At 57.2% G+C, this 12,198-nt stretch overlaps 1 protein-coding gene across 4 annotated transcripts in view; it reads left to right on the top strand.

The window, feature by feature from the left end:
* Positions 1–12,198, top strand: part of GNAO1 (G protein subunit alpha o1) — a 176,704-nt gene that overhangs the window by 146,046 nt on the left and 18,460 nt on the right. For all 4 annotated transcript variants that reach the window (XM_020892758.2, XM_020892759.2, XM_070451283.1 and 1 more), the window contains exons 4-6: positions 3,682–3,842; positions 9,654–9,782; positions 11,550–11,679. In XM_020892758.2, the coding sequence (XP_020748417.1) occupies positions 3,682–3,842; positions 9,654–9,782; positions 11,550–11,679 (420 nt within the window). The remainder of the gene's footprint in view (positions 1–3,681; positions 3,843–9,653; positions 9,783–11,549; positions 11,680–12,198) is intronic.

Consider the following 12,198-nt stretch of genomic DNA (forward strand, 5'->3'; position numbering starts at 1 on the left):
CTCAACACACCAGGAAGTGTAGCACTCTTTGAGGCTGTTGTGCAGAAGTAAACCAACCAAACAAAAACACATCCTCAACCAGGTTAAGAAAGAGTCAGAGGATTGATTGATGGAGGTAACTGGAAAGCCAGAGATGTGTGTGGCTGCACGTACAGCTGGATCCAGGTGTTGATGTGTCATTGGGACTTGGGGTGCCTCCTTCTTTCAGTCCTGCTTTCCTCCACATTCAGGTGGGCCCTTCCTTGGAGGGTCTCTCCTGATAAGTTATGCAGGTGTCCTGGGGCTGGTCAAGTTAGTCTCACTTGACAAATGTGGATTCTTTGTCCACCCAGAACTGTTCACTAAGGGCAGAGGGATGGATTGGCCAGGCCAAGACTGTGTGTCCACGCCGAGACCGTGGGATAGGGGCCACCCCACCCAGACTGCTCAGGCTGGGGAGGAGTGCTCCCCTTCAGGGGAGCAGAGGCTCTGGTGCCAGAAAAGGAGGGACTGGAAGCCCCACCGGTGGAGGGGTGAAAAGGATGCAGATCAGAGGGACTGGGCCCTCCGCAGCCACGTGGAAGCTGGTGGCTGCCACCGGTGGGACCACAGGGTGTGTTTTCTACAGAAGCTCGCCCCAGCATCCTCCAGTGAGCAAATCTGCACGGGTGGGGCTGCCCTGGTCCATGCATCTGCTGTGTCACACCCCCTGCTGCCAGGACAGCTGGGCGTGCTCTGACCAGTGAGAGAGGCAGTGCCGTGGGGGCTGTAGCTGAGAGCAAGGTGTGGGAAAGTGCGCCCCCCCACTGGCCCAGGAGGGGACCCGGGGACAGGAAGGTCAGGCCCAGTGTGTGCCCCACCCCCCAGGGCCCTAAAGGCAGGAAGACAAAGAGACAAGGGACCCCCTCTGGCTCTATTAATTGCTTGTTAGCTTGCCCCCCACAGGGCTGGCCAGGCCTGGCAGCCACCGCAGTCCTCCAGGTGCATTGGCATGACCCCTCCTTCCCGCCACCCTCACGCTTCCTTCTTTCTTACCCATTGCCCACACCTTTGCTCACGGTGGTGGGGGTGAGGGGCTGGGCTAGACACCAGTGTCTGAGATGCAAGTCCAGGGCTGTCTCCTGGAGCACCGTAGGGGTTAACCCTGGGTCCAGGCTCTCCCACTTAGTAGCATGTGACCTTGAGCCTCAGTCTCCTCATCTGTTAAACAGGATGGCTCCCCGGCAGAGCTGCTGCTGTGGTTGAACTAGGCACACTGTTGTTGAGACGGACGAGATGAGAAGACTTGGGAGATAGAGAGGGTGGAGTGAGAAACTGGGGTCGTGCCTGGTAGTAAAATGCCGAGGATCTGTTCATCTCACAAATACTGCAGAGCACCGACTGTGTACAGAGCATTGTGAGATGGGGGTGCCCTGAATACTCAGAAAGCCGAGGGACAGGCACGCGCAACACCAGCTGTGACGTGTGGTGTGGTTGGTGCACTGTGGGGGCAGACTCTGCCTGGGGGCGTAGAGGAGGGCTTCCCTGAGGAAGTGACTTAAGATGGAGAAGGGCAGAGCCAGGGGAAGGATGGAGCCCCCTGAGATAAGATGACCCTGACTACCTGGGGAACAGAGGAAAGGCTATGTGCTTAGAGGACCAGGAGAGGGGAAAGGTGGGAGGAGGACAGAACAGAGAGCAGCCAGGCCAGGGCCTTGGAGGCCACGGTAAGGAGTTTGGAATTTAGGGATAATGGGAAGCTAATGAGAGTTTAAACAGAGAGAGTTACTGTATCCATTAGAATTAGGTTTGACTGTGAATATCTGAGACCTAGAAAACAGTGATTTAAATGAGATAGAAATTTAATTTAAATGTTTAAAAAAAAAATCCAGAAGGTATGGTGTCCACAAAGTTGTCAAGGACCTGACTGTTTTTAGATCGCCAGCCCACTGTCCCTCAGGTATAGACCGTATCTTCATGGTCCATGATGGCTGCTAGAGCTCCAGCCATCACAGGTTTCAGGAAGGAGGAAGTGAGAGAAGGGGGTGCACCATCCCTTTACAAAGCCTTTTCCAAAGACCTCACTATACTTGGGTTGACTTCTCCATAGATAAAACTGGTCACATGGTCACATGTTTGCCACAAGCAAAACGAGGAGATGCAATCTTTTAAGTTGGATATCAGTGTCCCCAGTTGGAAAAATGGGGAGTTCTTTTTCTACAACCTCGCTGCTGACTGTGGTTTGGAAGACAGACTGAAGAGAAGCAAGAGAGAGGCAAGGAACCCTTGGGATGGGGGCTGGGGACAGCCAGGAAAAGACAGGGAGTGGCTTGGATTCAGGGGTGTCCCAGAGGAGATGGGGAGAAGTGGATATGGGGATGGAAGTGGGTGACTTGAATCTTAGTGGTTTGGCCAATGGTGGTGCCATGCGCTGAGCTGGGGAGACCGGAGGGAGACAGAGCAAGGGCCGATTGAGAGGTGTCGCCAGCACAAGACCCCCACCACCGCCACACCTCGGTGATGGGGTGGAGCTGGGAGGACAGCTCCAGGCCGGCCTTCCCCAAACCGTCCACCGCATCCCACTGGAGTGCAGTTCCCAGGATTCCACGTCAGACAGAGGAGCACCAACCAAGTGGCTCTATAAGGCCCAGGGTTCTAAACCATGCCCTCTAATGGCCTGACTGAGGCATAATACGGCTCTAGGTGGGAGGGTGTCTCCCCCAGCAGGAAGTCTGGCCCTGCCCACCACCCTCTGGTCCCGACTCCCTTCTCTCGGATCAGGCAGAAACCTTGACAGAGGGGTCCAAAGGAAGAAGTTTGGGAAACTGGCCAGGTTTCTCCCAGTCATTCCTCACACGGGTGAGCCTTCCCGAGGTCACGCGGGCACATGGAGCAGCATCAGCGTGTGGGCCCTGACTCACAGGCCTGTTTTTAGCCCCAGGTGGAGGCACCACCCCTGCTCACCCACCCCTGCCTCCCTGAGTCACTGCCTGCCTAAGGCACTCAGCACCTGGGTCCCAGGGCCAGCTTTCCGGTGGCTGCCCGCAGGAGAGGCTCAGGTGCTGGAGAGGGGCCGGGACCCAGGCTTTCCTGGTGGGAGACTTGGGAGTCTGAGGGCTGGGGTCTGTGGGACACTGACCCTAGGGAGCTGGGTCTGGGCTGGCATCATGGGCATGGCCTGCTGGCCTCCAGGCCAGTTACAGCTTCCTTCCCAGGGCAGGCAGGCAGGAGGGGACAGTGCCTGCACCTTCATGTTGACCTGCTGCATTAGACAGGCCCTGATGCGTGGATAGCTACTGAGCTGGACAGCTCGATTCTGAAAGTTTCCACGGAAGGCTTTGCCCCCCACATACCTTGGTAGAGACCCATGGACACAGAAGCCTGGCAGGCTGCAGTCCATGGGGTCACACAGAGTCGGACACGACAGAAGCAACTTAGCATGCACACAAGCACTTTGGTAGAGAATCTTTTGTCAGCTATGCGCCTTCCAGGTGTTGACCCCTTCCTTCATGTCTTTCCCACCCCAAAGGCCACCTGCAGATTTCCACCTCCTGCTCACTTCCTGAGCCATGAGCCATGGCCTGCGGGGGAGGGGGATGTCTGTCTCTCTTTGCTTTCTTGGAGGGTGGCAGGGTTCAAAGGACTCAAGAGTGGGGTCACCGACAGTGATCATTGCTGTGCCCACAAATAAAAGACTCTGTCCGTGTCCTCATCTCCTCACAGGCCGACGCCAAGATGGTGTGTGACGTGGTGAGTCGGATGGAAGACACGGAGCCCTTCTCTCCAGAGCTGCTCTCCGCCATGATGCGACTCTGGGGCGACTCGGGGATCCAGGAGTGCTTCAACAGGTCCCGGGAGTATCAGCTCAATGACTCTGCCAAATAGTGAGTGTCCTGGGCAGGCGGGAGGCCACCAGTGGGGCAGTGATGTGGCGTGGAAGGGTCTGGGGGTGGGGGCTGTGGGGCAAGGAGGCGTCCTGGGCTGAGGTTGAAACCGCTGTGAGATACTTTGCCTTGTGTGTCAGGAAGGAAGAAGGGGCATCGCCTCCTGCCCATCCCCCGCCCCCCCAGGATGAGAAGGAGGCCAGGGAAGTGGGGGACACTAGAGATAGCCACCAGCAGGGCTCCCAGAGGGCCAGGGCCATCACCCACCTGCCCTGGAGCGGGCCGGGCCGCACCAGAAGGAAGGTTTTTAGTGAAGCCACCTTTTTTTCCCCCTGGAGAATCCTTGACCCCGTAAGTACAAATCAAGGGTAACATAGGCAGAAAATAACTTACATGGTTTTCATTTTGAGAAAATAATAGGCTTTCCATTCCTCTATCTTTAAAAATAAGGAAAATGTAACCCATCAGAAAAGTGAAATAAACAGTCAGGCATACACTTCAATACTGCATTACAACTAATAAGGAGAAGTAGAGGACAGAGGGGAGGGAGCGACCCCCAGGGCAGGGAAGAAGTGGGGGGTGAAGCACTGAAAGCCAGAGAGAGCGGGTGGGTAAGAGAGGGGAGGGCAGAGAGGTGGCCCTTCCTGTGACCGCGGGGTCAGTCACATGACTGCCCACTGCAGCCTAGTCACTCCAGGCATCTGGAGGTTTACATGTCCGTGGCCCCTGGATCAGGGGCTCCAGGGAATGGTTCTCAGTGGTCAGAGATGTGTGCTCTGTTTTAAGACACTGGGATTGCGTTCCAGCTTTCAGGAAACTCTCCCACATTTACAGACACTGGACACCTCTGGGCTTAAACCCCACTGCGTTAGGACACACGTACTCCGACACTGATCCGCTCAGGCTCCTCTTAACCAGGGCGCCTTTGCCCCCCAGGACACACCGGCAATGTCTGGAGAGGTTTTCAGTTGTCCTGACGAGGGTAGTGGTACCGGCATCTGGTGGGTAGAGGCCAAGGATGCTGCTGACTTCCTAGAGATACATCGTGCAGCCTCCACAGCAAAGAAATACCACACCCACAGTGTCAGTAGCACCGAGAGTAAGAAACGCTGGTCTCCATGGTGCTGATGTCGAGGAGGCTGGTGCCGAGAAGGCAGCCTTCACTAACAGACACTGGAACGTGGCCACTGACCGTGAGGACATCTGGTAAACCAGGGGCTTGTCTTCCCCGCTCTACACACCTCGATTGTCCCGGGGGCAGGCGCGTGTGTCCTGTGAGTCCCAGGTGGTAGTGACCCAGGCCCCAGTCCCTGATGAGCCCCCAGGACACCTTGGTGGCAGGGATGTGAGCCCAGAGGCTCAAGTCCACGCCTCTCTCTGTGCACTCAAATCATAGATCTCAACTCAGGTGTCCCCCCAACCCCCAGCCAGTCAGGCCTGGAGAGGGGCCCCCTTCCTCTCCCACTCCCTGCCCCCTGCTCAGCCTCAGTCCAGACCCTTCCCATCCCCCCACTACCCTCAGGGGCACCTCAGGACATCAAATCGTGCCCGCCACTTAAATGATTGCCACTTAACTAGCTATAATATCAGTCCATTGCAAAAAAAAATTTTTTTTAACAGTATGGAAATGTATAAAATTCATAGTGGTCTCCTCCTCCCAGGCCTGCCCCCTCTCACTGTTAACTATCTCTGTTTATTTGTCCCAGCGATGTCCAGAAAACCTGACCTGCCAGCTCTCCATGGTGTTTAATGGCCGCAGCTGTGAAAACTGAGGAATTTAGCTCCCCGCCCCTTCCATCCTTCTTCCTTCCTTCCTTCACTCTTCTCCACTTCCACCCCCAGTGTTTGGCTAGTTACAGGGTTATCTTTAGTTCCTCTGGTGGTTACCTTGGTAAATTGAAATGAGACACTTGAGTGAGTACTTGTCAACTCCCCCAGGTGAGCCGAGGAGACGGCCCTCCGCTCTCTGGGACCGGGCTCTGCGGAGGGCGGGGGGCCCGCAGGCAGGTTCCGAAGGCCCTCGAACACCTTCTGGTCCCGGGTTGCTTTGCTGTTGCAGTTTTAGCTGCTAGCTCTCGTCTTCTGACAGAGCTGGGGCCTGAAAGGTAAAGCAGTTCAAAGTAGATTTGTTGTGACGAAGGGAGAGAAAGGCCTAACAGAGCTGTCGCCTGGCACAGCTCTGGGTGACATACACACCTCACACACACATACCTCTCTCACACACATTCTCACACATACCTCACACACACACACCTCTCACACACGTCACACACGCACACCTTTCACACACATACCTCACACACGCACGCCTCTCACACACATTCTCACACACATGTCACACATGCACACACCTCTCACACACACACACCTCACACACACACACCTCTCTCACACACATACCTCTCACACACATTCTCACACATACCTCACACACACACCTCTCACTCACACACGTCACACACGGACACCTTTCACACACATACCTCACACACGCACGCCTCTCACACACATTCTCACACACATGACACACACACACCTCTCACACACACATACCTCTCACACACATTCTCACACATACCTCACACACACACACCTCACACACACACACACACCTCTCACACACGTCACACAATGCACACACCTTTCACACATACACACATTCTCACATACACCTCACACACACACATTCTCACACATACCTCACACACACATACCTCTCACACATACCTCATACACACCTCTCACACACACATTCTAACACCCTAGACATACCCACCACACACTCTCACACTCACCTCACACACACACACTCTCACACCCGACATATACACCACACACACAGTCACATACACCTCACACACATACCCCACACACACACACACAAACCCCACACACACATGCACATACACCTCACACACACATAGATCTCACACATACACACTCACACCCTAGACATACACACCACACACACACCCCACACACATATACACACACACACCCCTCACACCCATGCAAATACACCTTACACACACACCTCACACACACACACTCACACCCTAGTCATACACACCACACATACACACACACACCTCACACACCCCTCTTACACACACACACACACACACACACACACACTCTCTCTCTCACACACTAGACAGTTTGAGCAGCTCCCTAAGGCCCAGAGCCCAGTCACCAAGTGTCCCCGCCCAGCCATGGGGGGCAGGCCAGCCTGCCTCTCACGTTACTGGGAGGCTCCAGGGCTCAGGGTGAGGGGACACCATCCAGCCAAGGTCTCCCTCTGTTGTGGGTCTTTGAACACAGCTGACACTCCCTCTCCCCTCTGAACGATGGCTCTGAGACGGGTTCCGGAAGCCCAGAAACCCAAGCACGTGCCAGCCAGGGCTGTAAAAGGTAGTTAGTTCCATGGTTTGGGAGGATCATTTTTCCCCAGACCCAGGTCCCCACTAAAGGTGTGACTGGCAAAGCACCCTTCTGGTCAGAGCCTTCCAGAGTGAACGCGCAGGCGCTCACACTGACCTCGGGGGCCTGCGCGCTGTGCCCTCACCTCCGTCACCTGCTCCAGCCTCACTGCTAGCTGCCTGCCCCACCCTGCCCCGTGCACAGCCTCGCCCCGACTCCTGTCCAGTGCCTGCAGGCCCAGCTCCTCCTCCACAGCGGGCATGGCCTCTGCGCCCACCAGTCCTTTGGCTCGACCGCGAGAAGCTCATCCCTCATGCCTTCCGTCTGTTGCCCTGCTCCACGCACCTTCACTAACCACCTGATATCAAACTGCGACCCCAGCCGGCCTCCCTCTCCTGATAGCCTGAGTCTTCCCTCCTGACACTTAGCACCTCCTGACATGTTGCACAGCTTACTTCTCTGTTAATTACCTCCTGCACACACACCCAGGAACAGAGGCTCCGGGAGGTGGGGCCTGTGCCCCCACAGCACCCAGGACAGTCGGCAGGCAGTAGACACAGTAGGTGCACAGTCCCCTGAGCACCCTCTGCCCTCCCGTGGCCGCCTCCCTGTGTGAGGCTCAGCCAGCAGAGAGACAGGGCCAGGCTGTCTGCCTAAAAGAGAGTTCTCCAGCTGGGATGGGGCCAAGACCAGAGGCTCCCAGCCCAGGTCTCCAGCTGGGGATGACAAGAGGAGGCTCCTGAAACCAGTACCGCTTCTGGGCAGAGACAGTGGGGGCAGGGGAGGGGCACGTACAGAGAGGTTGGGAGGATCTGCTTCAGACTGAGGTCAGAGACTGCCCAGATGCCCATGGGCCTGGTGAGGAGGCTTCATGGCGGCCAGAGCTTTCAGGTCTGCTCTGCCATATCAGCCTCCCTCCTTCCACGGCGGAGAGGAGGCCTGGAGGCCTGCCTAAGATCATAGGCTCTGGAGTCGGGCAGACCCAGCCTTGACCCCCCAGCAAGTGTCATCCTCTTTCTAGGAGTGTGGCTTCAAGCTCACCTTCCCTGAACCGAGGACCCACCATTGGCTATGTTTACTTAGCATTCTCACAAGGATTTGAGGCAGCCTGGATTGTTGGTTTACCAGTGGACACCCTCCTTGGTGGAGGCATCTGCCCTTCCCAGCCCTGCGAACATCCACAAGCTGGGGAGTCAGCCCTGCCAGGGGAATCTAGGGTGGGTGCTGATGAAGCTCAGCCCCTCTGTGCACAGCCTGAGACTCCCACGTCATGCCATGACTCAGACCCTTGAGGTTGCTCCCCATGGGCTGTGTGTGACTCTCCCCGAACAGGGGTGGGTAGTCCATTCATTGGCCCTGTGGGTCATTGAATCTTCCTGCCAATCTGACCAATCTCCTTCTTTCCTGGTTTCCTGGATCCCAGCCTGGCTTAGGGTTCAAACCTTAACCCGTACCAACCCCTAAAGCCTTCCCAGTGTGTGGCCTTGGAGGGCCAAATGCAGAGGCCTGGTCTGTCTCCAGGGCAAGTGATGGCATGGCAGGGGCCCTGCTGCCGAAGGCCTAGGTCCCAGCAAGGCCCTGACCCTGCCTGGCTGTGTGGCTTCTGGACCTCCCTCCCAGGAACACCAGATGGGAAGAAGCGACAGCCCCCTGGTAAACCTGAGGTGTGCAGGAGGTAGGCGGAGGTGCAGAGGGCCTCTGGGAAGCACTTCAGGGTACTGTTAGGAGGTGGGATCCCAACCCCTGACTACGACTGGGCCAGGCACTCACCTTAATTAGAAAACCTGAGTTTTCTAATTGAGGAAATAATACATTTACCTCAAGAAATTAAGGGAGAAACATGATAATGCACAAAAAGACTGGAATCTAACTACTGCCCATTATTATTTTAAGATGAAGAAAGGACAGACAGTGTTATAAACATGTGTGTGCATACTAGGTTGCTTCATTCATGTCTGACTCTTTGGGAGCCTATGGACTGTAGCCCACCAGGTTTCCATGGGATTCTCCAGGCAAGAATACTAGCATGGGTTGCCATGCCTTCTCTAGGGGATCTTTCCGACCCAGGAATCGAACCCGAATCTCTTATGTCTCCTGCATTGGCAGGCAGGTTCTTTAGCATTAGCACCACCTGGGAAGCTCATAAACATGTTGGTCTCATTGAAAAGTCTGACCTTGTCTGAGCGAGCCTGGAACCATGCGCGAAGCCCTTGGTCTGAGTTAGAGGCTCTGAGCGCCTGAGGCCGGGACGTGAGCTTCTCTTCCTCAGCTCCGCCCCACGCCTGGCCCTGGATGGGTGGTGCCGTCCCTCCCTGGCCCAGGTTGAGGCTGGCGCTCGGGGAGGGCAGTGCCCACACCTGGTTGACGGTCCCTGTGTGCTGCCATCCCCAGCTACCTGGACAGCCTGGACCGGATCGGAGCCACCGACTACCAGCCCACTGAGCAGGACATCCTCCGAACCAGGGTCAAAACCACCGGCATCGTAGAAACCCACTTCACGTTCAAGAACCTCCACTTCAGGTGAGGCCCAGGGAGACTCCCCGACCCTGGAGAAGATGCTAAGACACGGGTGACGCCTGCCTCTCAACCTCAGCTCGTCTGGAGCATTCCTGTCTCAGGGAGCTCTCCAGTTGGGACAGGCAGTTGGATGAGAGGAGGGGCCTGTGTTTGTGCCTCTTTGCCACTAAGGTCGGGGGCTGCGGTGAGCAGAGAGCCTTCCTGGAGTGGGGCTCTGAGGAATAGGGAGGATTCAAGTGAACAGAGGAGGGGAGTCCTATCGCTGCGTGACTTCTGAGGGGGAGAACGGTGGATCACCCAGGTGGTCTTTGAAGATGTGGAGGCGTGGGGAATAAGAGCGGGTGAACCCAAGCAACCCAAGGACCCATGTCATCTCAGAGCTGGAAAGGGCTTAGAGATCAGCTGGCCTGCCCTCTCCGGATACATAGGGGAAACTGAGGCCTGGAGGAGCAAGTCTGGTCCTGAGCAGAGAACACAGCTCAGGCCCAGGGTCTGAGCACCATAGGTCCTGCCAGGGACCTGCCAGCACCACCTGGGGCATCTTGCATTCCCTGAGGTCTGGGTGCCCCTAGCTGCCTCCACCTGCCTCCCAGGTGTGGTTTCTGGGTGTCGGGTGGAACAAGAGGAGAAGCCAGGATGGCCGGGACAGTAGACCAGTAGACCCGTGTGAGGGCGCTGCCTGGTCCTGCCCAGCCTGAGGCCCAGCCCCCGCCTGCTCCCACACAGACAGAGGGCTGGGGTTCTATCTCCATCCCTGCAAGGCTACCTGAGGCCTCCCCTGAACCCGAGGAAGGCAGGGATGGGCCAGGCAGCCCCACAAGATGCCCCTGAACCCTAGTCCCTCAGTCTCTCCCACTCACTCCTCGGGACAGAGGGTGTGGAGCTGGGCTGGGAGCACCCAGCCCGCAGCAGCTGAGAGTACGTGCTGTGGAGGGGCCTCAGAGGCCGTCATCCGGGCCCAGCATTTCAGATGGAGAAGCAGGGTCCAAGGGAGGCAGTGACAGGACGAGGACCGGACCTGTGTCCTTGCTCCAGGCCCGCTATGGGCTCCGGCCTGCAGTTGCTCTCCTCTATCGGTGGGTCGGGGCCCAGCCCACTTCAGCATCTGTGCATCAGGCCTGGGATCTTCACTCAGGGCATTAGATGTGAGGTTGACCTCGCACTTCCAGGACCAAAGCCCCTCTGCCACCATCTCCCCTGACAGCTCTCATGCCCCCGGGGGATGGTGTCTGAGAAGGGGTGAGGGAAGGAGGGCACAGAGCAGAGGCTTTGTCTGCAGACAGACCCTGGTCTCACCCCAGCTCCTGCCGGCACCCTGGCATTTAACCCCTTGCTGCCTCACTGTCCCTCCATGTGGGAGCTGCAGGTCCCTGCCCGCCTCCTTCTGTCCCTCCCAGGCTGCTCTGCGGTTTCCACAGACCACAGACGCAAACAGACATGTTCAGAAAGCCAGGGGCAGGATGTGCATATCTCCCAGAGAGGGGGACCTCGCAAAGGCATGTCCAGCTGAGGTCACCCCTCAGTGACAGCCCTCAGAAACAGGGGCAGGTCTTGGCGTCACTGTGGGGGGCACCGCCCTGTCCTGGGACAGAGCAGTGATGGCCATCCTGCCCCGAGGATGCCATGCTCAGCCCTCAGCCTGGAGCAAGGCTCATCGGGAGGCTTGTGTGCACAGCAGCCTTCTTCCCCCACCCCTCAGCTCGACCAGTGTCCCCATACCTGCTGGGGTCTCCCTACCCCCCATCCCCAGCTTCCCTGTCTGCCCGACAGGCTGTTTGACGTCGGGGGCCAGCGGTCTGAACGCAAGAAGTGGATTCACTGCTTTGAGGACGTCACGGCCATCATCTTCTGCGTCGCGCTCAGCGGCTACGACCAGGTGCTCCACGAAGACGAGACCACGGTGAGTGGCCCCGGCCCGCCCGGCCTCAGCGGCCCACAGTGGCTCTCGGGTGGAGCCGGCTGCAATGGTTGGGGGTTCCGTCGCTGGCTAGATTGTTTTCACCTCTGTCCTGACTTCGGCCAGGTGCCTCATGATGCTGATGCAGTGAAGGCAGCCGCGGGCCCCCTGCTCAGAGCCTGTGTGCCGACACCGGGGCTCAGGCAGCAAGGGTCTCTTCAGTAAACACAGCGGAGACGCAGAGGCCGTCAGGCCAGAGCCAAATTAAGCAAATCCTAAATGAAATCAGGGTGCAGTCAAGCAAGAATGTATGTAAGACAGAAATAGCAGTTCTTAGCCCCAGCAGCCCTCCCTGAGCAGTGGACAGGGCTGGCAGAGGGTTGAGCAGTGGGCTAGGGCTCATGGTAAGTGATGGGGTGGGGGGCACAGCCTGGGTTCGCACCTTCCATCACTGCGTCTTCAGTCTGGGGCCTCGGAGAACTGCCAGGCTGGCTTCAGAGCGGGGCCCTCACCTGCAGTGGG

The sequence above is a fragment of the Odocoileus virginianus genome, chromosome 20 (genome assembly GCF_023699985.2).
Source record: "Odocoileus virginianus isolate 20LAN1187 ecotype Illinois chromosome 20, Ovbor_1.2, whole genome shotgun sequence".
In the NCBI taxonomy this organism is placed as follows: Eukaryota; Metazoa; Chordata; class Mammalia; order Artiodactyla; family Cervidae; genus Odocoileus; species Odocoileus virginianus.